The sequence below is a fragment of the Myripristis murdjan genome, chromosome 16 (assembly GCF_902150065.1).
Source record: "Myripristis murdjan chromosome 16, fMyrMur1.1, whole genome shotgun sequence".
In the NCBI taxonomy this organism is placed as follows: domain Eukaryota; kingdom Metazoa; phylum Chordata; class Actinopteri; order Holocentriformes; family Holocentridae; genus Myripristis; species Myripristis murdjan.
The window spans coordinates 20,787,733-20,811,446 of record NC_043995.1 but is presented as its reverse complement, the minus strand read 5'-3'; the positions used below and the strand labels follow the sequence as shown (position 1 = coordinate 20,811,446).

Genomic DNA, 23,714 nt, shown 5'->3' with positions numbered 1-23,714 from the left:
ATCAAGCTGTATATTTGCATTATCTACACTCATTTCTTCAAGACAGGCTGACACACATATACTGTATATATATATATACATAGGTACATACACATTAGACACATATACACTGCATTTATACAGCAATGGAAGTACTAATTATAGTGCAGCTATTTACAAGGGGAGCAAAATACAGCACCATATGGTATATACAGATTAGTTTCAGTACTATATATACTCAATAATAAATTGCAGCAATATTTTTCATAATGTCAAACTCATTACATTCATGGAAACACTGTTTTGAAAAGATACTCATCTCTCCCTCCTCCCCTCCCTCACCAGCTCCTCTTCTACCCCTCCTCCCTCCCTGACTTTCCTGGCCTCTTTCTCTGCCTCCTCTGCTTTCCTTTTCTCCTCTCTCTCGGTCTCCATCAGCCATGGCCCTCCCAGGTAGCAGAGGATCTCCTCAGGGCCTCCACGGTGTTTGGGCTCAGGGTGGAGCAGCTCCTTGAGAAGAGTCATCGCCAGTGGGCTGATGCCCTGAAACTGTGAGGGAGGAGGGTTGGCCCTCTGGTTCTCCTCCTTGATTGTGATATTATCCGTTTCCTCTTCACTCCTCCACTCGCCAACCTTGATCTCGTCTTTTTTTGCCTCACAGTCAAACCACGCCTTGTATCTGCGGTAGTCACAGTCATCGTGGGTAGTCTCTGCCCAGGGGAAGCAGCCAGTCAGTAGGCAGTAGATGAGCACCCCAAGGGCCCAGCTGTCAATGGTGGACTCCAGGGATATCCACATATCCTCCACTGGCTCCTCATCCCCATTGTTGTATCTCTTTTCCCTCTCCTTCTCGATCTTCTTGGCTGGCTCCACCTCAGGAGTGCAGAAAGGCGAGTCATACCAGACAGCACGGGCTTTGGTGCCAATGGGGCGCGCAAGGCCAAAGTCGCCCAGTTTGACCCAGCGACATGACCGGTCACAAAGAAAGATGTTCTCAGGTTTGATGTCACGGTGGACGAAGCCCAGCGAGTGGAGGTGTGAAACGGCACCGCTCAGCTGGGACATCACCCTCTGGACACCCTCCTCCTCCATCCCTTCCTGGAATGGAGAAACAGATAATGTCAGTGCTGCCTCTCCATCAGCAACATATACTGTGTATCACAAACATGTATGACTGAAACACAAGAGTGAGAGGTGGTACACAATCTGCAGTACAGTGGTCCCTCGTTAATCGCGGGAGTTACGTTCTAAAAATAACCCGCAATAGGCGAAATCCGCAAAGTAGTCAGCTTTATTTTTTACAATTATTATAGATGCTTTAAGGCTGTAAAACCCCTCACTACACACTTTATACACTTTTCTCAGACAGGCATTAAAATTTTCTCACTTTTCTCTCTTGTTTAAACACTCTCAAAGTTCAAACCTTCGTAGAAAAATAAGTCAAGTAAAAAAAAAAAAAAAACATGCAAAATTGCACTAAAAAAATCGGAGAAACTGCGAGGCCGCGAAAGGTGAACCGCGTTATAGCGAGGGACAACTGTATTTCCTTTACATTCACTTGGCCTGGCACCACCACAGTAAGAACATTATCATCACAGCTTTGTTAAACAGGAAATAATCTACCTCAATTTGCCTCAACAAGCACAAACAAGCATAGGCATAGGTTTAAAATTAGTTCTTTAAATAGAACTGAGTGTCTAAAGATTTTTACAAACTTGCAGTGCCACAGAATGAACTAGAACCAAAGCTAAGAGTGATAGAGGTGGACATGGAGCAATCACCAAAAATCATCTATTGCCAGCACTGCTACAAAACAGCTAGAGAAGAAACATAGCAGTCTATATCACTAGTGCTAAGACAATCAGTATGTGAGTATCTGCATCTATCCATCTATTCTATTCTGTTCAGTTCTATGTATTGAGTTGATGTGGTTGCTGGCTCTTTTCCCTGCTGTACATCACGTACTCTACCCTCAGACAGTGAGAACAGGGTGCCCTTCTTATCAGCCGTTGTAAGGTTACTGGCAGTGACACAAACACATGTGAGGGCGGGCTGGAAGCTTTTATCATGCAAGTTTCAAGATCTCGTTGACAGAAATGAGAGCACAACAGCACAAGGCCAGTAATTAGAGGCATCACATTTTCCAGTAAATTTGCTGAGACAAAGGGCTGGTGCAGACATACTAAACATTTCTCACGGAGAGTTACAGTTCAGTGTTTGACTTGAGGTAATGCTCTACTCCAAATAAATAGGGTCAAGATACTATTTTGATAAAACTGCATTATAAATCTCTCTACACTGCATTTTACAAGCAATGGTACTTGAGGCCAGACACATTAATAAGCAAGGCTTTAACAGCGCACCACTATGTTGTGTGAGTACTCTAAAGATCTGTGTTTTTAATGTCAAACAGGAGCCAAACTGACCTCTGACACTATTGCACTGTAGAGGTCACCATACAGACCCGCCTGCTGGGCAAAGACATAGTAGGTCGGTGTGCAAAAGAAGATGCCAAGAGCCCGTGTCAGAGAGGGATGGGTGCAGAAAGAAAGCGAGAGGTTGTATTCACGCAAGAAAGAGATCAGAGTGGTAGACTGACGTGGGAAGAACTTCAGAGCCATTGGAGTGCCTGACGGAAACAACAAGAGAGACAACATGCATGTATTATGGGCAAAAAGATTTAAACAGATTTAGAGAAAAAATTGTCATCACTGATGGAACGTGAACGCTATCTGTTATTGACACTGCTAACAAATATAACTTCCCCTTGGGGCGGCTCTGTTACATAAGTTGTGCCTAAGGTACAGGCTTCACACCAATTGAAGAAACACTATACCAGAGAATGTGGCAAAGCACTTCATAACAGCAACACTAGTGCGAGAGGTTAAGTGAAGTGCATCAGAAGACAGTTCCTCTGTGCCATGACTGCATCACTGACCAACAGAACATGTGTAGTTTCTTAATGAGAGAAACCCAAGACTTATAAATGCACTGCAGCAAACAGATGCTGTTTCCATCCCAGTCAGTTTGGGGTGGCAGTGGGAGTTCAAATGCCTGAACAAAACACTTAATTAAAAATGATAGCTTTGGAAAATGCAGTGGGAATTTCATACAGTCTTATGGTCATCTATAAGCAGAGTGAATTGATATTAAACCAGTCCAAATAATCATGACCTTTAACCTTTGCTCATGCACCAACCTCTCTTCTTGTGCACAGCCAGCATGACCTTGCCATAGGAGCCCTCTCCCAGCAGCTTGACCACCTGGAAGTGTTCAGATGTCTTCAGGCTGGACATGGACTGAGCCGACAGGAAACATAACTCATCAAGTTCCTGAGCTGCTACAGTCTGTGGGTCGGGCACATACACAAACATATGATGGTCAGTTTGGCGACCAAAGAGAAGAGAGGTCAGCTCATATTTGACTGGCATGTGTTGATGCTGATGATGGATGGCTCCACAGAATGAAGTCAGAATCAGTGGCTCCACATGCTGACGTGTTATTGAGACTTGGGGCGTTGCATAATGGGGATTTCTTAACTCTGAATCAAATGATAAGTGCAATAAAGTGTAATATGTTAAATTACAATTCTCATTAGGTGCAAGGAAATTTCCTGCAAGATGGAAGATCATTATAGATTCCTTCATCAGTCATTCCTTGTCTTTGCTTGCTTGTTCCTGTTCAGGGTTAATGGGACTGGAGATTATCCCAGCATGCACTGTGCAGAAGGTATGGAAACATGAACACATTATTATGACCACTAGTCCGACTGAACTAACTCTTTCTATTAATCTGTCATGACTGTTCATCTCCATGGTGTGACGGAACATGACGATATAGCATGATGTGTTATCTGGGTGATCAGAACACTTGGTGCTGTCAGTCAGTTTCCACCGTCATATATGCTGTTGCATTCTCTGTTTCATGAACCCGTATCCATGATGACTGTCTTTGAACTAGATCCCCTACCACATACCCCGGCAAATTAGAGAGGGCATGAACGACGCACAGCTTAACACAAAAGCAATCATAACAGGATATAGTGTATTTTTACCTTTGACCTTTCATGTACACTTATGTAAGAGAGCGTATTAAACACTGCATTTTACTTTTGAGTCAGTTTAACTTGTTAGGTCACTGCAGTAAAATGTAACATCTGCAATGGGTAGTTTATTGACATCAAACAATTTATCTGGTTTGATTTAACATAAAAGACCACATTATGGTTGCAGCAATCTGTCAGTAAATACATGGTGGTGATAAGTTATCAGACAGTCGTTGGATTATTTAAATTAGCAATGCCTTGCCTCTTGACAAAGCATTGGATCTGATCTGCAAACAAGAGTTAGACTACAGGTTTCAGTCAGTCAGAATTTGCTGATGGAAACTGTTCTGGATGTGGTGCGGAGTTTTATACAATGCATCCAGTCTTCATAAATGTACTCAAACGTATTATATGTTGTCGAGCATTTAAGATTATTAGACAAGAAACAAACAAATACAGGTTAAAGAAACATTTTGTGCATCCCTGAAACAATGTCTGTTGTCAACTGCAGGGTTAAGTAAAATCAGAAAGATATGATGTATTTGCAGAAGCTACAACTCCAACTAAATAGAAACATTGCATTACATTTATTGGGGGATATGCGTACAGCTGGATGGCAACACAGGAAAATAGAGCAGTGCACTCTATGCATACTCTTATATGCCACTGCAGAGACCAGATCTCAAAGCAGCCAGAATATTACATATTTGAAACTGATATTCTGTTGGGTTTTATTCACTAGAGATGTCGACATGTGTTATGGATATTAAGTTATTAAGCTCTTAGGCTGCTCTTCATTTTGCTCATACCGACACTAAATGAACGCAATTTCTTACATTCTGAGAATTGCTTGCAGCTGCCATTTCTCCAGTTAACAATATAATTCAGTGCTTTAGTGGCTCTGTGGCATAAGTCGGAGACCAGTGAATGTATTTAAAACATTTGCTGCAGCAGCAGCCGTATCAGGACATTTGCTTTGTCCTTGTAACCCGAGGTGATTATTAATTGATCCTCAATTAGTGTTTGGACCTTGTTGTAGCTGTGGTCACTATGATTTTATTAAGAGCTCTGCAGGAACTAACCCTATTAACAAATTTGATGATAAGTAAAAGTGGCAAATACTTCAAGCTGAAAATCTTCTCCATATGCTCTATCAATGCTTTGCAGCCTCAGCAGAATTGTGCATGAAAAGACATGAAGACATTGTTATCATGTCTTTGTTAAAATGTCATCAACTTGCAAAAAGTTGGTGGTTGTCATATAATATGCCAACCGTGTGCTGTCAACAGGAGAATAAAGATATTATGGTTTTGCAACATTTTTTTATTTTATTTTATTTTATTTTATGAATTATTTGCAATACCAAATGATCAAAAAACATGAATGTCAAAGAAGATATCAGAAGGTCATTCAACTGTTATTCCATGCATTATGGATTTCCATACATAGCTGACAAGAATAAAGTTGTTTACTTACTGTCATTTTAGAGGCTTCTCTGCTAAATCGGTCAGTCTTTATTCACTTTGTCTTGGCTTGTCAGCATCAAAAGAAAAATTTTGAGAAACTCCAGGCAACCTGTTATCACTGTAGCTCACCACTGTTCGACACTGATAATATTCCCTTGGCTAGACTGACTGCTAAATTGAAATAAAATCTGCAGCTTTTGCCTTTGCTCTGCGTTCCCATGCAGTGGTGCAGCAGCTTTATATCGGAGACTGATAATGTTTACCTTCCTTAGAGACCCTGACAGTGACTATGAGCTTCTCCCCAGGAGACCCACACTGCACTCTCTCACTCTCACCTCCTGTTTTCCTACTCATGTGCCAAGTATCTCTCTCTCTCTGTCGCTTGTTTTGCCGGCAACTACGCGTGAACCAGCTGTAAGGTATTTCAAACCTCTCCCTCCCACTCCCGTGTTGCCCCTCTCTCCCACTACGGCAATGTTAATGTCCCAATGAGCCCAATCTGTCAATCGGGCTGACCACATTAACCTGTCCTTTCCCACCTCTTTCCCGTCTCCACTCTCCACAGCTGTCACTCATTTTATGTGCTCTCTAATCTCTCCAAATGCACACACACACACACACACACACACACACACACACACTTCTCCCCAGCCTCTTCTCCGCACTCCCTTTCCATTCCTCTCCATCTCACACTTGCCCCCTCTTTCAGCTTTTGTCTGTGAATCCCTCCACAGTGTGGGATTCCTCATCTAATCAACAGGAATGCTGGAACGATTTTAATAAGCCAACAAGCTGTGTTCATTATCCCTGCTTCTTATTAAGATAAGAGGGTACAGTGAAGCATGCCACTTGTCAACACTTCTACTTTCTAAGATCACTGTCCTTTTTTCTTTTATCACATTTCCCTCCTATCTATCGCTGCTGGAGGCAAAGTAGCAGAGCATTCAATTTATCAAAGCCTTTTTACCCTCCTGTTTTTTCTCTTCCTCCACAGTGGGTCTTTTAGGTTTTGTCAGTTGTTTTTTTATCACCATTGTCAAACAACTACTTTTAACGACTTCTAAAAATCTGCTCTCATCTCCAAATCCCAATGCACTTCCATCAAGTGATACTCTACATATTTCTTTCCAACTTAGAGCACATTTTAGCCTGTCAACACAGAGTGACATAGCCAACAGCTGAAACCTTGCCTTACAAAACAGCTTCATTCTGGTGGTGGGCTGTCTACATGCCAACTCTGTTTCCTACTTAACGCCAGCTGCAGCTCAGGCCTCTTCTCTGTCTCCCGTAGCTTTCCTCTCCTCCTCTTTCTGTCTACTCATATAGATTTCCCTTGGTACCACATACTACAGACCTATTATTGCCACTGGCTTTCTAGCTGTGCGTTATGTAACACAAACACAGGCTGCTATCACAACGACCAGCAACACTCAGGTTACTGCTGCTGCCAGTGTTGCGGCGGGTCGTGACCACTATGTACTTCCATGTTTGTGCAGGCCCTCGTAGTGCCCCTCGGCCCCTGCTGTGGCAACCTGTGCTTCCATTGTAGCACCAACACACAGCTACCGTCACTTTTACTGAGTTGATGCCAAGAGAGCGCTACTTTCATTCACAACCATGAAACAACACACACACACAAAGGAAAAGCCCACACACATACAAGCACACATATAGACTACAGAGGCACACAGATGCATGCACACATCCACTCATGCACACAGGCACACACACTTACAGTGCACACACAAACACAAATCCATGTACCGATGCATACACACTCTCTCACGCACATACACACATAGTACATGCACACACACCAGCAAACATGAGGCCAAGATTTCTAAAGGGGAAATTACAGGGAAGTTACAGAATGTATTTCTCTGCTATCCAATAACACTTCCACATTTTTTTATGGGGACATTATTACTTTTACGAAAGACTCTTCTCATCTGTATTTTGTCATTCAGATATGAAACAGCTGAAAAGTATTAAAAAAAAAAAAAAAGTCACACCCAGCGAGTTGATGACTACTTCTAAAGTTTTTAAATAAATAATCACACACTATTCTTGTGATTGTGTGATGTTTATTGGCCACTAACCTTTTGTGGACCAACAGACATTGTATCATTGAAAGAATAATGATGGCTTTTTCTTTTTCTTTTCTTCTTTAAAAAAAATTATAAATAAAATTTTCCATTCAGACTTTCATACTGTTTCAAACCCCAAGAGTCACATTAACTGAGCTGTCATCAGCTAAGGGATATTTTTTCAGATCACGTGTCCCAAGCCCCTCGCTGGGAGTCCTGTGATGCTATATTGAGGAACTTCTGGAGGTTTCAAAAGATTCAGAAATATTTCACAACTCCAACAGCTTGAATGTTATGTAACACTTGTCGGACATTCAAATCTCTGATCTAAGTTAATTAATGTCAGCTTCATATATACTGTATATATCTGAAGCTCCAAACGACCATTGTGTGGGATGAGCCTGATAAGTCTTCTACAAACTATAACTTGTGTGATGTACAGTGTAAAGCAATGGCATAACTGGCTTCCTTCCACAAACATGTCATTCTCAGTTTCTCCAACAAGGCGCAAGGTGGCCGATCATTTTACATGACTAATCCAAAGAAACACAGTTCCAGATAAGAGAAAGCAGACGGAGTGTTTGGTGGTGAGTTTTGGCTTAGTTTCCAGATGATCCAGTGAAATTGGAATACAAGCGAGGAATGAGATTTAACAGCATTGCTTGAGTCTCATTTGAGTGTTAGATCAGGACAGTGTCTCAAGCTTGTGTTCTCATCAACTAGACTGGTTTACGGCGGCGCCTTATTGCCTTTTGTGAAAGCATATATTTGTCCTTGTGTGATTTCATATCACTCACTGAATTCTGCAAAACGATCATATAAACTGCTCTAACGATGGACATTAACTTGTCTTCAGATTTAGACATTTGATTTCACATTGCCCTTGTGTACTTATGGACTACAATCCTTGATTTCCAAATGTGAACTTGTCTGATTTTGACTTTTTCTTGATTTGAACTTGTTTGCGAGTGTTTTAAAATGATTTTAAACTTGTGTTCCCTCTGCAAAGGCCACATCTGAGGTTAGTGTTAGTTCTGTCCTCGGTCTCACAACAGAGTCAAGGTGTTTCAATCCACTCTTTGAACAGAGTGGACGCAGGCAGTGGGGGTAAATATTTTTGTTTGTTGGTGACAGAACTGTTGAACACCTGTAAAAATAGATTCTGCTCTGGCTTAGTCTTCTGCACTTTTTGTTTATCTTCATGAGAATAATGTTTCCAAAGCTAAGTGATGTAATAGACTGTATAACGGTAAAAGAGTTTGCCTGGGTAATGCTACAATGCCTCTCCTCCTCCCTGGGGAGAGGACAAAGATAAAAGGATAAATAGATGCAGGATAAAGCAGGGACTTGTAACACACATGCATGCCAGCTGTTACTATGTCGCCCTGATCTACGGAGCTTACCGTGTATTATTTATGGTTCCAGAGACAAGTGACTCTGAGTGAGGCTGCTCTGTTTTCACTTGGTGCGAGAGCTGGTTCGAGGTTGCCTCTCTGTGGAGGATTTCTGCTAGAGCAGCACACAGACAGTCATATGCAGCGCATTACATGACTCACAGATGAAGTTTAACTTTATGAATCCGGGTTGTGGGTTAGGATTACTGAAGTTATGAAGGTTGTGTTGGTTTCAGTTTAATAGACAAATCCATTGTTTCTTAGCGGCAACTTAACTTACTTTGGAAGCAACAGCATTTAATATAGCATTGAATATTACAGTTTGAAAATGTTTTAGGGTAAAAGATTATGAGTCTTGTTATGAGTCCACACCAAACCCTCAACAAGAAGCCTTATGCTGATGAGTAGTCACTTCAGAGTCAGTTTGGATAAACAAATAAATACATAAATACATCTGAAGAATGTGTCTACCATTCACACTGACAAAATCCTATTTGTAAGCTGGCATGAATGGCAAAAACTTGAATGAAATCAGCAGCTCTGCAGCCTACATAATGAGGAGGGTAATGGGCTGCATACCAAACAACTCTATATTAAAGAGGACAATTATTTACTACAGCTATTGCACCCAATATGTCCCTGTTTGGCCTGTACTATTATGATACCACTGATGCAATACTCACAGACACATAAAATGTGTTGTCTACAGACTGTTATAAAATTAAATAAATAAACTGAACTAAGATCACACTGTTTCATTACATGTCATTGTCTGTCATTCTTATTATTGCTGTCCTGTTATAGAAGTCCAAAAAATAAAAATAACAGGAATGACACCAAACTATGTTAATGCAAGAGTCCGGTTCAATATCGCGAAAACACAGTGTGTCCATGTAAACCTACACCATATTCAACACATACGCAAATTCCAGTAATAATAATAAACCACAGATGGGGGGAAAAGTTACCTCTTCCACACAAGGGAGCGTGAAAGGGGGTGCGGTCTTTCCTGTAGTCGAGAGCGGAAGCGGAAATTCGGCCATCTCCTCGTACACTCAAGCTACAACAGGGTCAGTACACACTTAATTCAGACATTTATTATGTTAGGCTGCCAACACTTTGAAGACATTGTGGCTCGTACTATGAAAGTGGGAATTCAGCATTGTCCCGAAGTAGCATGTGTCCCCGTGGCAGCGTGTACAGTCTAGCCCTCGTCTTGTGTTGCCACTTGCGAAATAGCAGAAGCTAGCTAACTGGCTAACAGTTAGCCTGCTAGCTAATCTCTCCAGTGGTAGCAGCACCAACAGAGCAGCAAGTGATTGATTGTATCGTTCAAACTGGAAGGTAACCTAGGTAGGTCCGTCTATGGCATGATTCAGTGTCGTGGCAGTAACCTCAGCACTAGTTTGACACGACTTTGTCCGCTCATACTTACACGAAATCAAACAGTACACTCTTATTTATACTTTGTGCAGAGCTTTCCCAAACCCTGGAGGTAAAATGCTGCACGTTAGATCACGACTAGGTGAGGACAGGGGAGCTAACGCAAGCTAGCGTGTCCAGATGACAGCTAACACAACGGTAGCCGAGCTCCGGGCTCCTCACACAAGACTTTTCTGTCAAAAGTTAGTGCTCTCATTGTTCGCTGGGTTGGTTAATATTGTAGTACAGTCACCGATTAACTGTGTGTGTGTGTGTGCAGAGATTCTCAGTTTATGATGTGTGTGTTTTTTCTTCAGTTGCAAACAGCTAACAGAGTCAGTTGACCAGTTTGCTAGCGATGGCTAACTTTGCAGTTGTGACAGGGAAAGCTTTTTTTTTTTTTTCTGTGTGCTGATATTAATGTTAACAGGGTGGAGGTCCTTATGCACGGGATTGTGTAACTACCTTACAGTGACATGGGGCAATAAGATATCCTTTCTTACCTATGCTGTTCATCTACTTGCCTAATCGAGCATACACACCCGATAAATTACTGTTTGTGTATTCTTTGTGCTCAGCTGAAATGATTCATTAAACTAACCCCTAGTCGTACGCATGACCTTAGCTGCGTGCTGATCGTTCAGTGCTGCGTTTGTCCCTCTTATCAAGTATGATCAGATAGCAGGTTAACTTTGACACCAGCTGAAGGATTTCCACTTGTAGGTAAATAACTTTGCATACCGGGCAGTGCAGCTATTAAAAGCGGTGTTACAGTAATTGGTGAGGCAATTTTAACCACGCAAATTCCTGATTTAACTTTTTCACTTCACCAACTTCTGATAAACAAGGTAACTTTATGTCAGTAGTTGTAGTGCTTGATCAAGGGGAAAGCTAAGCAGTAAATGGTATGCCCTAAGTTTTTTTCCTCAGATGTTTAAGATCAGCTGTGGTTTAACATGGTCAATGAAGTCTTTTGAAAGTCCCAGGATTGTGGTTAATAGGATAGATATTTGGGACAAGGAGTCCTCTGAGGCACAAAAGACATGGGGATTAAGCAGTCCCTTATCACCAAATGATGAGATGGCATGTCTGAACTTTGATACCATGCTGCAGGAATTTTTGAACTGGCTTTTGGAGTGATTATTGCTTGGTTATGCAACTTGGTCTGATGTTAGTCTTACCTTTTACTTCTTACACAGATATATACCAGGATGTACAGGAAGACAGAATGGGTCTATGCTTTTTATGCCAAATATGCCCCTGCCATCACCATGTCACAGCAGCAGCTATAGTTTGTTGGACAACAGGTTTCACTTCCAGTTTCACTGATAACGTGGCCTTTGTAGCCTCATCTTGTTGTTCTAGTTGACAGCAGTGGAAGCCATCATGGTCTACTAGCCCAATTGCTAGAAGGTTTGATTAGGGGTGTGTGTGTGTGTGTGTGTGTGTGTGTGGTAAATAATGGTAAATAATATTAAATCAATTTAGAACACAAATCATGTGGTGAGAATAGAGAAAGGCCTGGTTGCATGCCCGGTCATGAGTGAGGAGACACACACACACACACACACACACACACACCGCAGAGGAACTGCACATTGGGTTGTTTTGGTGGCTAGAAGAGATTAGTGTAATACTAACTGTTAGGACTCTGGTTTGTTCAGTTTTCACACAGAAGCAAAAAGTAGTCTTTAAATGTGAGATAATAATTACTTTATGTATATCAAAATAATTATTATTATCAACTGAAATAATGCAATTTTTCATGGTAACGTTTTTGGCTATATCACCCAGCCCAAAGTTTTATTGTAGCTTAACCACTCTAACCTGTGTGTTATATGCTAAACAAGAGGCCACTGAGTCCACAAGCGAAATGCTATATCATTAGTCTCTGTAGTTCTCTGTTGGCTTGCACAGTTTTATGTCGTCATCAGTGACGTTATCTATGTGGAGTGGTCCCTAGTGCTGTTTTGGGACCCCCACTGTTGCCTATGTCTTCTGTTTGTAATTACTTTAATAGAAATGTCTCTTTTTGTTACTTCTGTGACATAGCTAAACATTGACTGTCTTGTAATTGAGAGGTTTGAAATGTAACACGTGAACCTGATTGGCATGTGTTCCATTCATGAAAATTTTGATTCCCTGACAACACTGATATGAAACCTGCTGCCACAGCTTAGGATGTTATTTTCGATCCTCCTCAATAGATATTTGGGACAAGGAGTCCTCTTACCTTGCTCCTCATAATTGAGGAGCAAAATAATTTCCCCCCCGGTTCTTAAATTAGGCCTGCTTCCTAAATTAGCCTGTTGCTAAACTTTGATCAGCGTTAAGAGAAAGTCATTAATGGCTTTTATTTTAAGGGTGTCAGGGTCTTGACACTGACAACTAAAGTCAGAAAATCTGGTCAACATGATGTTTCAGAGTATCAACCATGAGTGTATCAGCCTAAGTTCATGTGATTCTTGTTGCTCAGTTTCTTCTTTGTCTGTCCTCATGGTCCGAGTGAAGTTAGCCCCTTTAAATTTTAACTTACTCTTATGCATTTGTGTATGGGTAATCTATCAGTGGCTATGCATGTTTTCTCAGTTTCTCAGTTCCCATCTCTGTCTTGCTCAGCAGTTTTTATCTTCTTAAGCCTGTGGTTTTGGGACCCAATGCCGCCGCGGGGAGAAACGGACAAGTTGAGACAGAGCACTTCGTGAGCGAGTGGTGCTGGGGATAGAGAAACCCAAAGATACCAAGAAGAGAGACTCTTACCCTGCATCATTATTGTGTAACAGGTGTGCATGACACTGTCTCTCTCCTATTGTTTAGAATAGAAATCACATGACTATGGAGTTGGAGTTGACCCCGTCTTTTCACACTCTGATTTTTTTTTTCTCAAGGTCTCACTTTCCTCACTCAGTCTGGTTGCTTTTTCGCTCTTTTCCCTCCATACCCTCATCTTTTTGTGATATTATCTTCTGAGAAGGATAAAATGTAAACAGTAGATGCCAAGTAGAAGTGGTATTCACTGGTACCTGAAGATTAATTTGAGATGCAGTTCAGCAATGTGTTAAGTTATTGTAGTCATAAATCTGTAATAAACATGGTGTTTTAGACACCCATTTATTTATTTATTTATTTATTCAGAGTGTATTCAGTTAAATTTCAATTCAGTTTTATTTGTATAGTGTCAAATCATAACAAAAGTTATCTCAGCCTATAAGGGTTAGAACATTATGAATGAAGTATAGGATCGCAATTACTATGCTTAACTACGTGTCATAAGTTTATGCAGCAATTTTTGGGTTGATACCTTTGTTAAACACGTTTTAGGCAAAATTTAGCCATTTTTTTTATCATTCGAGAACTGATAAACATTAGCTATGTTTACATGGACACAAATAATCGGAACAAAGGCCAAATCAGGTTAAAAATGCTTCATGTAAACACGTCAATCGGAAGATTGTGATCCGATACGGTCCATTCGGAAACAAATTTCATTCCGAAAGAGAGAGGTGGTTTATGCCGATCATTATTCCGAACGGCGTCCATGTACACATCCATTCGGATCCTGTCTTCCTGGTTGGGGTAAAACTATCTCCACTGCGTATGTGTGTTACGTCAGCGTGATGTGTTTCCGCCTTTGCGGCAGCCGGTCGTTTTTCGGCAAGCAACAAACGGTCCAAAAGGTCCATATTTAAAAAAAAAAAAAAAACACTACATAAACAGACACTGTGCCAGAGGGGAGGAAAATAAAATGTGAGAGGCACAAAGAGTGAACGAGCTGAGGTACGTGCAGACAACGCGGCGTTTGTTTACAACACAGGCGGAAGTACAGCTTCTTCTTCTACTACTATTTCCAGAAAATTAGACAACTCCGCGCATGCCCAAATGATTTATTCTGATTAAACGCTTGGTGTATGTATACGCACGTCATGATCGGATCATTTTATTTAGTGTACATGTAAACAGTGGATTTGGAATTTCCGATCTACCAAGGTTTAGATCGGATTGGAGAAATTTTGCTCATGTAAACATAGCTATTGTCAAAAATCCCCCAGAATATGACCAAGAGACATCAGGTCTTAGAGGAACACCATAGAAAAACTCATGCTGTGAATTGCTCTCAAAAACTTTTGACATTTGAAGATTTCTGTAAGAATTGCATTTTTTCGGCAATTGGATGGCGAGCATTCTGTTCTGGAAATTGCTGAATTTAGGCCTCAGTATGCACAAATACACCATTTAAGAATAGGTGAAAATATTACATTTGTACTGCATGGAGAAAACTGCATGGTTTTTCCCCAAACTGCATGTGGTTAGCATAAGGTGGGCACATTTGCAAAGGGGACACCTGTGGTTACCAATAGAACCCATTTTCATTCAAATATCTTGAGGTCAGAGGTCACGGGACCCCTTTGAAAATGGCCATGCCAGTTTTTCCCTCGCCAAAGTTTAGCCTAAATTTGGAGCAATATTTAATCTCCTTGCCAATAATCTAGCATGACATTCTCGACACCAATAGGTTCCTTAGATTGTCTAGTTTCAAATCAGAGCCTGTCACAGCCTTTGAACGATAGTTTGTCGGCTGTACTTCCATTAATGTTTCTCTGCAGGTATTAACAGTGTTCTTTGCCCTGTGGCTGTTTGTTTTGTATTGTATTAACTGTATTTTACAACCCTGGCCTCGTCCCATCTGCTGTTTAGGTTGCAGCAGAACTCGACGGCCAGACGGTTGCCATGTCGACCTCATCGCTACGGCGACAAGTAAAGAACATCGTCCACAACTATTCAGAGGCTGAAATCAAGGTTGTACTCATCTGCCTGTCTGGCCTGTCCTCTCCTCCCCTCATTTGTACACCCACTTCCCTCTTGCAACCATGTTTTAAGTCTAGCTTGCAGATCTGACACCCTGTGGCTGCATACACTGATAATTCCCTGAAGCCTCCTTGTTTTTTCTCCTCTTTTTATCTCAGTGAATGTAATCACATTATCCATTCATTATGATTGTGCCTCTTTCCAGCTTGTGTTCTGATTGGTACTTTATATTACTTATCCCCAGAATGCAGAACAGGGTAGACTGACAAATTTACTCAAGCTAATGGCAGAGTTATTTTTATAAAGGATTATTTGAATTGAGGATAGCTCAAGGTTGTGCCTTGCTGCTGTGTTGTTGTCCAGGTCAGAGAGGCAACGTCCAATGACCCATGGGGTCCCAGCAGCTCTCTGATGTCAGAGATAGCAGATCTGACCTACAATGTTGTGGCCTTCTCTGAAATTATGAGCATGGTGTGGAAACGCCTCAATGACCACGGCAAGAACTGGAGACACGTGTACAAGGTGTGTGTCCCTGTATGGATGTGTGTACATGTGTGTGAATGGTTGTGGGTGGTGGTGAAGAGATTAATACCAGTTTGTTAATTTTGGAAGGACCTTCACTTGTATTACCCCTGCATACAGACCTTCTGTGCTCATGGTCACTGGTTGTGATTTGTGTCTGCACCAGGCTATGACTCTCATGGAGTACCTGATCAAGACAGGTTCAGAACGCGTTGCCCAACAGTGCCGAGAGAACATATACGCAGTACAGACCCTCAAGGATTTCCAGTATATAGACAGAGATGGCAAGGACCAGGTACACAAACACTCCCTTTCCTCACAAAACCATATACAAACCAAAGCTTAAGCAATGATTTAGTCAGGAACACCTTTGTGGAATGCAGGTGCGCATTGTCAAACATGGCACTCATGGCTCATTCAAGGACATTTTACTTTCTGACCTCTTGTGCAAACACACGTACTGTGAAAAGAAAGCCACAGCATTTTTATGGGCTGGTTATAACTGAAATTATGGTAAGATTGCAAGCTATTAAACTACCAAATGTAAAGCACATAACACAATAGTGCTGCATGTGCTTAATAGAAAACTGTACAGTACATGGTCCACTGCTTGTGTGTGTGTGTGTGTGTGTGTGTGTGTGTGTGTATATATGTGTATATATATATATATATATATATATATATATATATATACACACACACACACACACACACACACACACACATATATATATATCTATATCTATATATATCTATATCTATATCTATATCTAGCACTTGATGGTTTTTGCGAATCCACTTGGGGACACATTTAAAGTTTTTGCAATTTTCCAGTCTGACTGACCTTCATTTCTTAAAGTAATGATGGCCACTCGTTTTTCTTTAGTTAGCTGATTGGTTCTTGCCATAATATGAATTTTAACAGTTGTCCAATAGGGCTGTCGGCTGTGTAGTAACCTGACTTCTGCACAACACAACTGATGGTCCCAACCTCATTGATAAAGCAAGAAATTCCACTAATTAACCCTGATAAGGCACACCTGTGAAGTGAAAACCATTTCAGGTGACTACCTCTTGAAGCTCATCGAGCGAATGCCAAGAGTGTGCAAAGCAGTAATCAGAGCAAAGGGTGGCTATTTTGAAGAAACTAGAATATAAAACATGTTTTCAGTTATTTCACCTTTTTTTGTTAAGTACATAACTCCACATGTGTTCATTCATAGTTTTGATTCCTTCAGTTAGAATCAACAATGTAAATAGTCATGAAAATAAAGAAAACGCATTGAATGAGAAGGTGTGTCCAAACTTTTGGCCTGTACTGTACATGCTGCTTATATATGTATTTTTCCAGGGGGTCAATGTGCGAGAGAAAGCGAAACAGCTGGTAACACTCCTTAAAGATGAGGAGAGACTAAGAGAGGAGAGGATTCACGCCCTCAAAACCAAAGAGAAGATGGCACAGACCTCCAGTGGTGAGATAATTACATTAACCAGTGTTTACCTCTGAACTAGCTGTGAAGTGTGGGTGGACTCACTACAACATAATGGGCTGTTTGTAGATGATAGTCAAAGAAAGACTGTTCTATGAGCTAAGAGTACATATTTCCCCCCAGGTGAAATCATATGGCCATATGGTAATATGTGCATTTTTAGAATTCAATTTTGTGTATTTGTTTTTCTCCCAGCCTCCTCAGCTCCCTCAGCTCCAGGCCTGGGGGGCAGCCTGTCATTGGGCTCCCACTCTGGAGGGGCAGACCCTGAGCAGGCCTGGCCACAGAGCTCTGGAGAGGAGGACTTGCAGCTCCAGCTTGCACTGGCCATGAGTAAAGAAGAGGCAGAGCAGGTAATACAAAGCAACCTATTGGAGGCAGGCAGAGCCAAGGTATTGCTCACTTAGCTAAGGATTGAAGCTTAGTGATAAGAAACTACAGTATCGTACTTAAAGCTAAGTTGTTTCTAGTTTTGTATCCATTGCAGCACCTGTGTACACAGAGGGTTATGTCAAATATTATTCACTACATTACCCACTCAGCTCTCATCATTTGACCCCTGACCTCCCCCAGACTAGCATGGCCCCTCTGGAGGACGCAGAGCTCCGCTATGCACTCACACTCAGCAAGGAGATGCACCAAAAGGTCAGGGGGCATAGGGCGTGGCCGACCGACTGGCTAACCAGTCATCAACTATCTGTCTCTCTGTCAAATAGAGTCCTCTCAAACGCACATCAAGTATCACCCAATCAAAACAATGAGTTTATGCTCCTATGTCTCATGTTTCCCTCTCCTCAAAAAACGCTTTGTATTTGACAGTAATAACAATGTAATGTTCCCCTAAGGTAATTTAGTTTGTTGCACATTGCCTCGTCCTCTTATAAAGTATTTATAGAGCATGAAATGTGTTTGTCAAATTCTTGTTCTAATGTATTAAAAGCGACATCAAAGCAAGCATCCAAATTACTGAGATTAATCATTAATTGTTCAATTATGCATGGAAAAGATCGTATCATAATTGACTGAATTTAACACTAAATAGTTTGTATGTGATTTCCTCCTTCCTGTGTATAACCCTCTCTGACAGCATGCCTCAAACTTGGCTTGAAACACTCTGATTTTCTTACCTGCACTCATCTGTCGTTGTGACTTTCTTGCACTGTTCAGGGCACTTGTCATTGTGGAATGGAGAGTTTAGTTGAAGGTTGTGGAAGAACGAAAGAAAGTGGAAAAGTTGTGTGCTTGTTGTGTGCAAGTGGTGGTTCAAGCCAAGCACCAACTTTTACAGCTTAACATGTTTAATGTATCAACTAATATAGGAGTTGATGTAACGTAGAACAGTGCAGCTAGGCCACACATTGAGAATGGAATGGAAATAGCATATGGTACCTGAACAGTGTCTCAACTTTGTTTAATGTCCTTTTAGATATATGTAGTCTATAGTTTGTTAATTCATTTGGGTGAAAAAAAAACAAAACAGCTTTGTTGGTTAGGCCTGATATGGGTCCTATGGGAAATAAAGGTGAGGGAGGAAAAGCTCTTCTTCAGCTTACTTTGGATAAGTAACTTGAACCAAGTTGGACTTTTTTTTTTTAGGCATGATCAATTAGAGCGTCATGAGCATATAATGTACATGGAGTTTTGTCTGTAGATGCTGGCTGAAAATCAGTTTCCACAGATACCCATTCAGACTTAAATTTTGGGATCCTAAGTTGGTGCCTCTGATGAGGTCTTTGACGTTGTGTGTCTGAGGCAGACATCACAGCTGTGTGTTTGTGTGTGTGATTGGCAGGAGGAGAGACTGCGCAGAGGTGATGACCTGAGACTGCAGATGGCCATTGAGGAGAGCAAGAGGGAGAAGACTAAACCAGAGGAGGTGTGTGTGTGTGGAATGTGTCTGTATGCCACAGTGGACACACTCTTAAGACAGAGCACTCTCCTTTTCCTCTCTCGCTCTCCTGGCGTTACCTGCTCTAGCTGTGTCTCTCACCTGTGTGTGTGTGTGTGCGCGTCCAGTTTAAAGGAAGGAGTGAATTCAGATAAGTAGTGTTATGTTAGATTTATCAGCCTCAGTTACAACACACAAGAGAATCTGTTCATTTTTTTTCTCTAACTTTTTGCTGATTGATGAGTGTATGTTTCTGCTTGTTTGATGGTGTGTGTGACTGTCTCTGTTCCTGCCTGTGTTGCAGTCTGTTTCTTCATTTCCTCTTTAAATGTCATTGACTAATGAGTGTGTGCGGTGGCGTGTGTGTTCAGATTTGTTCCTGAATGTGGCTGTGTGTTATAATTTTATAATCCTGTCCTGTCCAGAGTGCTCTCATGGAGCTGAGTGCTGTGGACCCCTGGGGGGCCCCTGCCTCTGCTGCTTCGGTGGGGTCTGCAGGCCCCTCTCCTCCACCTACAGTCTCTGCCCCCTCTGCCTCAGGCCCATGGGGCGCAGCCCCTACAGACCCATGGGGGGCAGCATCACCCACATCTCCTCCAAGCGCGGACCCCTGGGGCGGGGCGGCCCCACCCACGATAGCCCCTCCTCCAGACCCCTGGGGAGACACTTCCAATAGAGTTAACAATGTCGACCCCTGGGGATCTTCAGGTGAGTGACTCCAATAGTGGTCAGGTATTCCCTGTCATTTTTCTGGGAATGAACCACCAAGTGACTGAGCAGAGTATCAGAAGACAACCACATCCTGCTCTATGGGTGAAGAGAAAGGATGTGAGGGCCTCGCAGCGTTTACTCCTGTTCACTGTTCCATAATGTTGCTATCCTTTCTACAAAATGGCCCCATTGTATTTTATGTCCTGTCATCATGCTGTCATATCTGCTCATCCACTCTGTTGCTTTCAGTTTGTCATAAGGAAAGCAAGCATGCTTAATCCATTCTCCCTCTGTGTCTAAACCAAGGATTTTATATCCTCTTGTTTCTACTCAGGACTGACTGAGGCTGTGTCTCAACCAGAGCTCTCTCTTCTCTTGCCCTTGTGTGCTTCTTTACTGTATGAAGTAGCCTCTGCTCATTATCTCTCCTTTACCCCCACTGACCTGCAGACATTGAGGAGATGAAAGTAAAATGGTTGACAACCACTGAAAGTCTGCTTTCACCTGTCTGCACCTGCTAAGTCAGTGGCATTGGAGAGGTCAAGGAGAGAATGCCACTGTTGGAACCCAGCCCAGCTTCCTGCTCCCTCTGTATTGTGGATGGTACCTGTAAGGTGTTGTGTTGTTGTGTTAACCCTCCCCTCCCCTGCGTCTCCTCCCCTCCCCTGTAGCTGTGACCCCCCCCAGTGCCGACCCCTGGGGCCCCCCAGTGCCCCCCAGCACTTCCTCTTCGGGGGGGCCAGTAGATCCTTGGGCAGGGGAGGGGGCTATCCCTGCCTCTGACCCTATCACCTCTGACATCTGGAGTGGCACCGCCAAACACACTAATGGCACAGGTACATTCACACTTAAAGCTACATGGACTCTCTCAAACACTAAGGTACAAATGCAGTTTTTACAGGGATTCTCACAGACAAAACATAAAGCTGCAGGTTTTTCACAGCATGAACACTAAGAACAGTTGTCTTGTCCTACATTTCATCCTCCCACCAAATGTGTGATAATTCTGTTTATATTGTGGTTAATAAGTAAGTTTTGTATTCACTCTTTTCTCACTTAAAATTTCCCTCTCTTAGTAGATCAAGAGCGACGAGGGTCCTCAGCAACTGGCGGTGACAGTACAGGCTCTCCGGTGCCCTTTGACCTTTCGTCTCTTGGTTCTTCACTTCCTGTTCGAAAGACTCCTGAATCCTTTCTGGGTCCCAATGCAGCGCTTGTGGATCTTGATTCCCTGGTGTCGTCTAAACCCAAGCCCAAACAGCCTCCTCCTCCTTCCATCTCCTCCTCTTCAGCACACAACCCCTTCCTTCAAAACACAGGTTAGTTACAGCTTTGTCTACCTGCCATGATGCGTTAGCAATGTGCAACATGCAAAAGAGTTGTGAAATAAACTCAGGATAGTATTTCTAAACACAGGGTGAGTCTTTCAGTAGAATTTGCATGAGCCGAAAATGGATTTTTTTTTTTGGAACCTCTCTGTTCCTTTTAAAAATGCCACAGGCCTACAGTTTCTTCACAGCTGTTGTACATTGTAGATGAAAACTGGGAAGTATTCAGCGTTTGGAAACATGGATGTGCATACTGGACTAAAATGGATTATTCACAATGGAGGTTTTACCAAAAAATTAAATTTTATACTAAAGGCCATGCATAATATGTCAGAAATAAAAGTAAAGAGTCTTTGTTTTGTCCCATTTTTGTAGCATGGAAACCATTATTTCTCAAATGGTGGAGAAAAGAAGGCTTTAAAATCAGTTATTTTGTCCAGTAATGACAAACTAAGCCAAGACTACAAGTTGAATTGAAGTAATGGATTGGATCAGTGCTGTGTATTGATACTTAATGATACTTGGTATCAGTCTTGGTACTGAAAAGTGGTACCAGTGTATGCCTATTTTAAAACAGACCCATATGAATTCACACAAAGTTCACAAAGTATAGTCTGCAAAACCATTCTCAACAATATCCATTATATTTAGTTTTAAATACAGCTAATCATCAAAATTATACCTGGCAGTAGAAGATGTTTTATCATGCTATTTGTATGTGAAAAATCAAATAGTTGACCATCAAAAATAAGGAAGTTGTTGCGATATGCTATTTTTGCCATTTTGCCTAACTTCCACATCTGGCCCCCAGGCTCATCTCCTGCCCCTGGAATGGCAGTGACTCCAGGCAGCACCATTTCCAGCAGGGGGGTTTCTCCAACACCTGCTTCTTCCAACCCTTTTGGTGTGGCTGCACCCATGACCTCTATCTCACCTCAGCCCTCATCTCTGGGCCTGAGTGGCCTCCGCACCAGTCCTGTGCCTCCCAATCCCATGCTGGGCATGGTGCAACCAGGAATGGGAATGGGTCCGATGGGTGTGGGCATGGGAGCTCCAGGAATGAGCCTGGGCATGATGCAGACCAGTCCAATGGGCATGCCCTACAGCGGGCTTTCACCTATGGCTCCCCCAGGCTCGGCTCTTCTAATGGGGCCCACAGGGGGAGCGCCTCCTCAGCTGATTTTGGGGGGGCCCTCTGGAACAGGAGGAGTGATGGGAGCAGGTGGATCAGTGGGAAGCGGAGGAACAACAGGAGCAAGCACCAATCCTTTTCTTCTTTGAGGAAGTCTCACCACTACTTCCCTCTCCTGTCTTGCCCCCTCCATTCATCCTCCTTTAACACAACTTATGTGTCCAAAAAGAAGTATGTGTACATCTCTATATTTAAAGAAAAAAAAAAAACAAAATTCAAAATTTATGTTCTTTCCACAGAAAGCATTACATTTTAAGTTTTCATTTCAGAAGAATTTTCCACATTTAATTCCTTTCATTTCAGATTGGGGTGTTGTGGGTGGGAAATAGAGATCTATTTATTTTGTTTTAATTCTATTCTGTTCTGTATTGTTCTTCATGTTATGGTTTTTCCAGTCCTGTCTGAGATGAAGGTGAGTCCGTTTGAGCAGGAGGCTTCGTCAGTAGTGTGACTCTACTATATTCTAATATTACTGCACTGAGAGAGAACTGGAGGGAGAGGGGACATAGCCACTAACAAACTGAACAAACTGAACTCTTGTACCTGCCTCTTCCTCTTGTGTCCCTCTAGAATGAAGACAAACACTGAAATGAAACGAGTGCATGAAGGATGATTTTATAATAAACTCCTGACTGAGATATGGACTGAAATAAACTTGTATTAACATTTCAGTCACAATATGGTCAAATTGTTCAACTATTTCACTTTTAATTTAATTTAATGTTAAATGTAATTTATTTTTTCCACTTTTGGGGAACAAATAAACAAGGAAAATCAAACACAATGATGCCATTTAAATCAAACCCTTTTTTCTTTTTTTTCTCTTCCTGATTATTGTAGAAACTAGAGAGAGCACCGACATCTTTGGTCTGACGGGGAAAAGATGGAATGTGTATTGAATGTGTGTGCATCAGTGGGTGATGAATGAGAATATGAATGCTCTTTGTGTGTGTGCAAGTATGCAATAGCGCAAATGCCTGTTTTTGTGTATATGTATCAATATCTGTCCATTTTCCTGTGTCTCATTTCAGTGACTCGGAAAGAAAGATATTAAATCCTTTTTTGTTTTTGTTTGTTTTTAAAGATCGTCACTTGTATCAATGCTATGTAATGATGGGATTTCAAATGAGGTATTATAAGGGTCACACATTTCTCTGCCAATCTTACTTCACTCTACTTTTTGTATTAATCAGAAGCATTAGTTTTTTTTTTGTTTGTTTTTTGTTTTGTTTTTGACCCTCACACTTTTGTATGGGAGCCCTGGTGTACAGGTCTCCCAGAGCACCACTGTCCTTGCATTTCATCCCTCTTTCCTGCAGGGAGGGAGAGCTACAGATGCTTCTTTAAAAGAGACAATTATTTCAGTGAAAAGAAAAAAAAAACA

The 23,714-nt window shown here is 41.8% G+C and overlaps 2 protein-coding genes across 7 annotated transcripts; one reads left to right on the top strand and one right to left on the bottom strand.

The window, feature by feature from the left end:
• Positions 1-294: 294 nt before the first annotated feature.
• On the bottom strand, positions 295-21,295 carry sbk3 (SH3 domain binding kinase family, member 3). Its single transcript, XM_030071734.1, has 5 exons — positions 21,283-21,295; positions 5,501-5,926; positions 3,179-3,326; positions 2,406-2,608; positions 295-1,077 (listed from the first exon to the last, which is right to left on the bottom strand). The coding sequence occupies exons 2-5, from the start codon at positions 5,504-5,506 to the stop codon at positions 295-297; spliced, it is 1,140 nt and encodes a 379-aa protein (XP_029927594.1). The 5' UTR covers positions 5,507-5,926; positions 21,283-21,295.
• On the top strand, positions 9,950-23,714 carry epn1a (epsin 1a). 6 transcript variants are annotated; one of them, XM_030071730.1, is made up of 13 exons: positions 9,950-10,041; positions 13,016-13,176; positions 15,089-15,190; positions 15,563-15,721; positions 15,888-16,016; positions 17,073-17,193; positions 17,407-17,564; positions 17,785-17,856; positions 19,004-19,087; positions 19,525-19,807; positions 20,482-20,646; positions 20,890-21,129; positions 21,950-23,714. In XM_030071730.1, the coding sequence occupies exons 3-13, from the start codon at positions 15,122-15,124 to the stop codon at positions 22,417-22,419; spliced, it is 1,950 nt and encodes a 649-aa protein (XP_029927590.1). In that variant the 5' UTR covers positions 9,950-10,041; positions 13,016-13,176; positions 15,089-15,121; the 3' UTR covers positions 22,420-23,714. The 6 variants fall into 6 exon arrangements, with proteins under 6 accessions (XP_029927590.1, XP_029927586.1, XP_029927591.1 ...); XM_030071726.1 differs by having other exon boundaries at positions 20,887-21,129; XM_030071728.1 differs by having other exon boundaries at positions 9,999-10,041; positions 13,013-13,176; positions 20,887-21,129.

What these genes read in the sequence shown, in the direction of transcription:
- sbk3 (XM_030071734.1), bottom strand. An exon ending in GGCTGTGCACAAGAAGAGAG is followed by an intron (nt 2,609 to 3,178) that starts GTTGGTGCATGA and finishes TGTTTCCGTCAG; the next exon opens with GCACTCCAATGGCTCTGAAG. An exon ending in ACAGTGCAATAGTGTCAGAG is followed by an intron (nt 1,078 to 2,405) that starts GTCAGTTTGGCT and finishes TCTCCATTCCAG; the next exon opens with GAAGGGATGGAGGAGGAGGG.
- epn1a (XM_030071726.1), top strand. Translation starts at nt 15,122, where the DNA reads ATGTCGACCTCATCGCTACGGCGACAAGTAAAGAACATCGTCCACAAC. An exon ending in ACTGGAGACACGTGTACAAG is followed by an intron (nt 15,722 to 15,887) that starts GTGTGTGTCCCT and finishes TGTCTGCACCAG; the next exon opens with GCTATGACTCTCATGGAGTA. An exon ending in CAAACACACTAATGGCACAG is followed by an intron (nt 20,647 to 20,886) that starts GTACATTCACAC and finishes TCCCTCTCTTAG; the next exon opens with TAGATCAAGAGCGACGAGGG.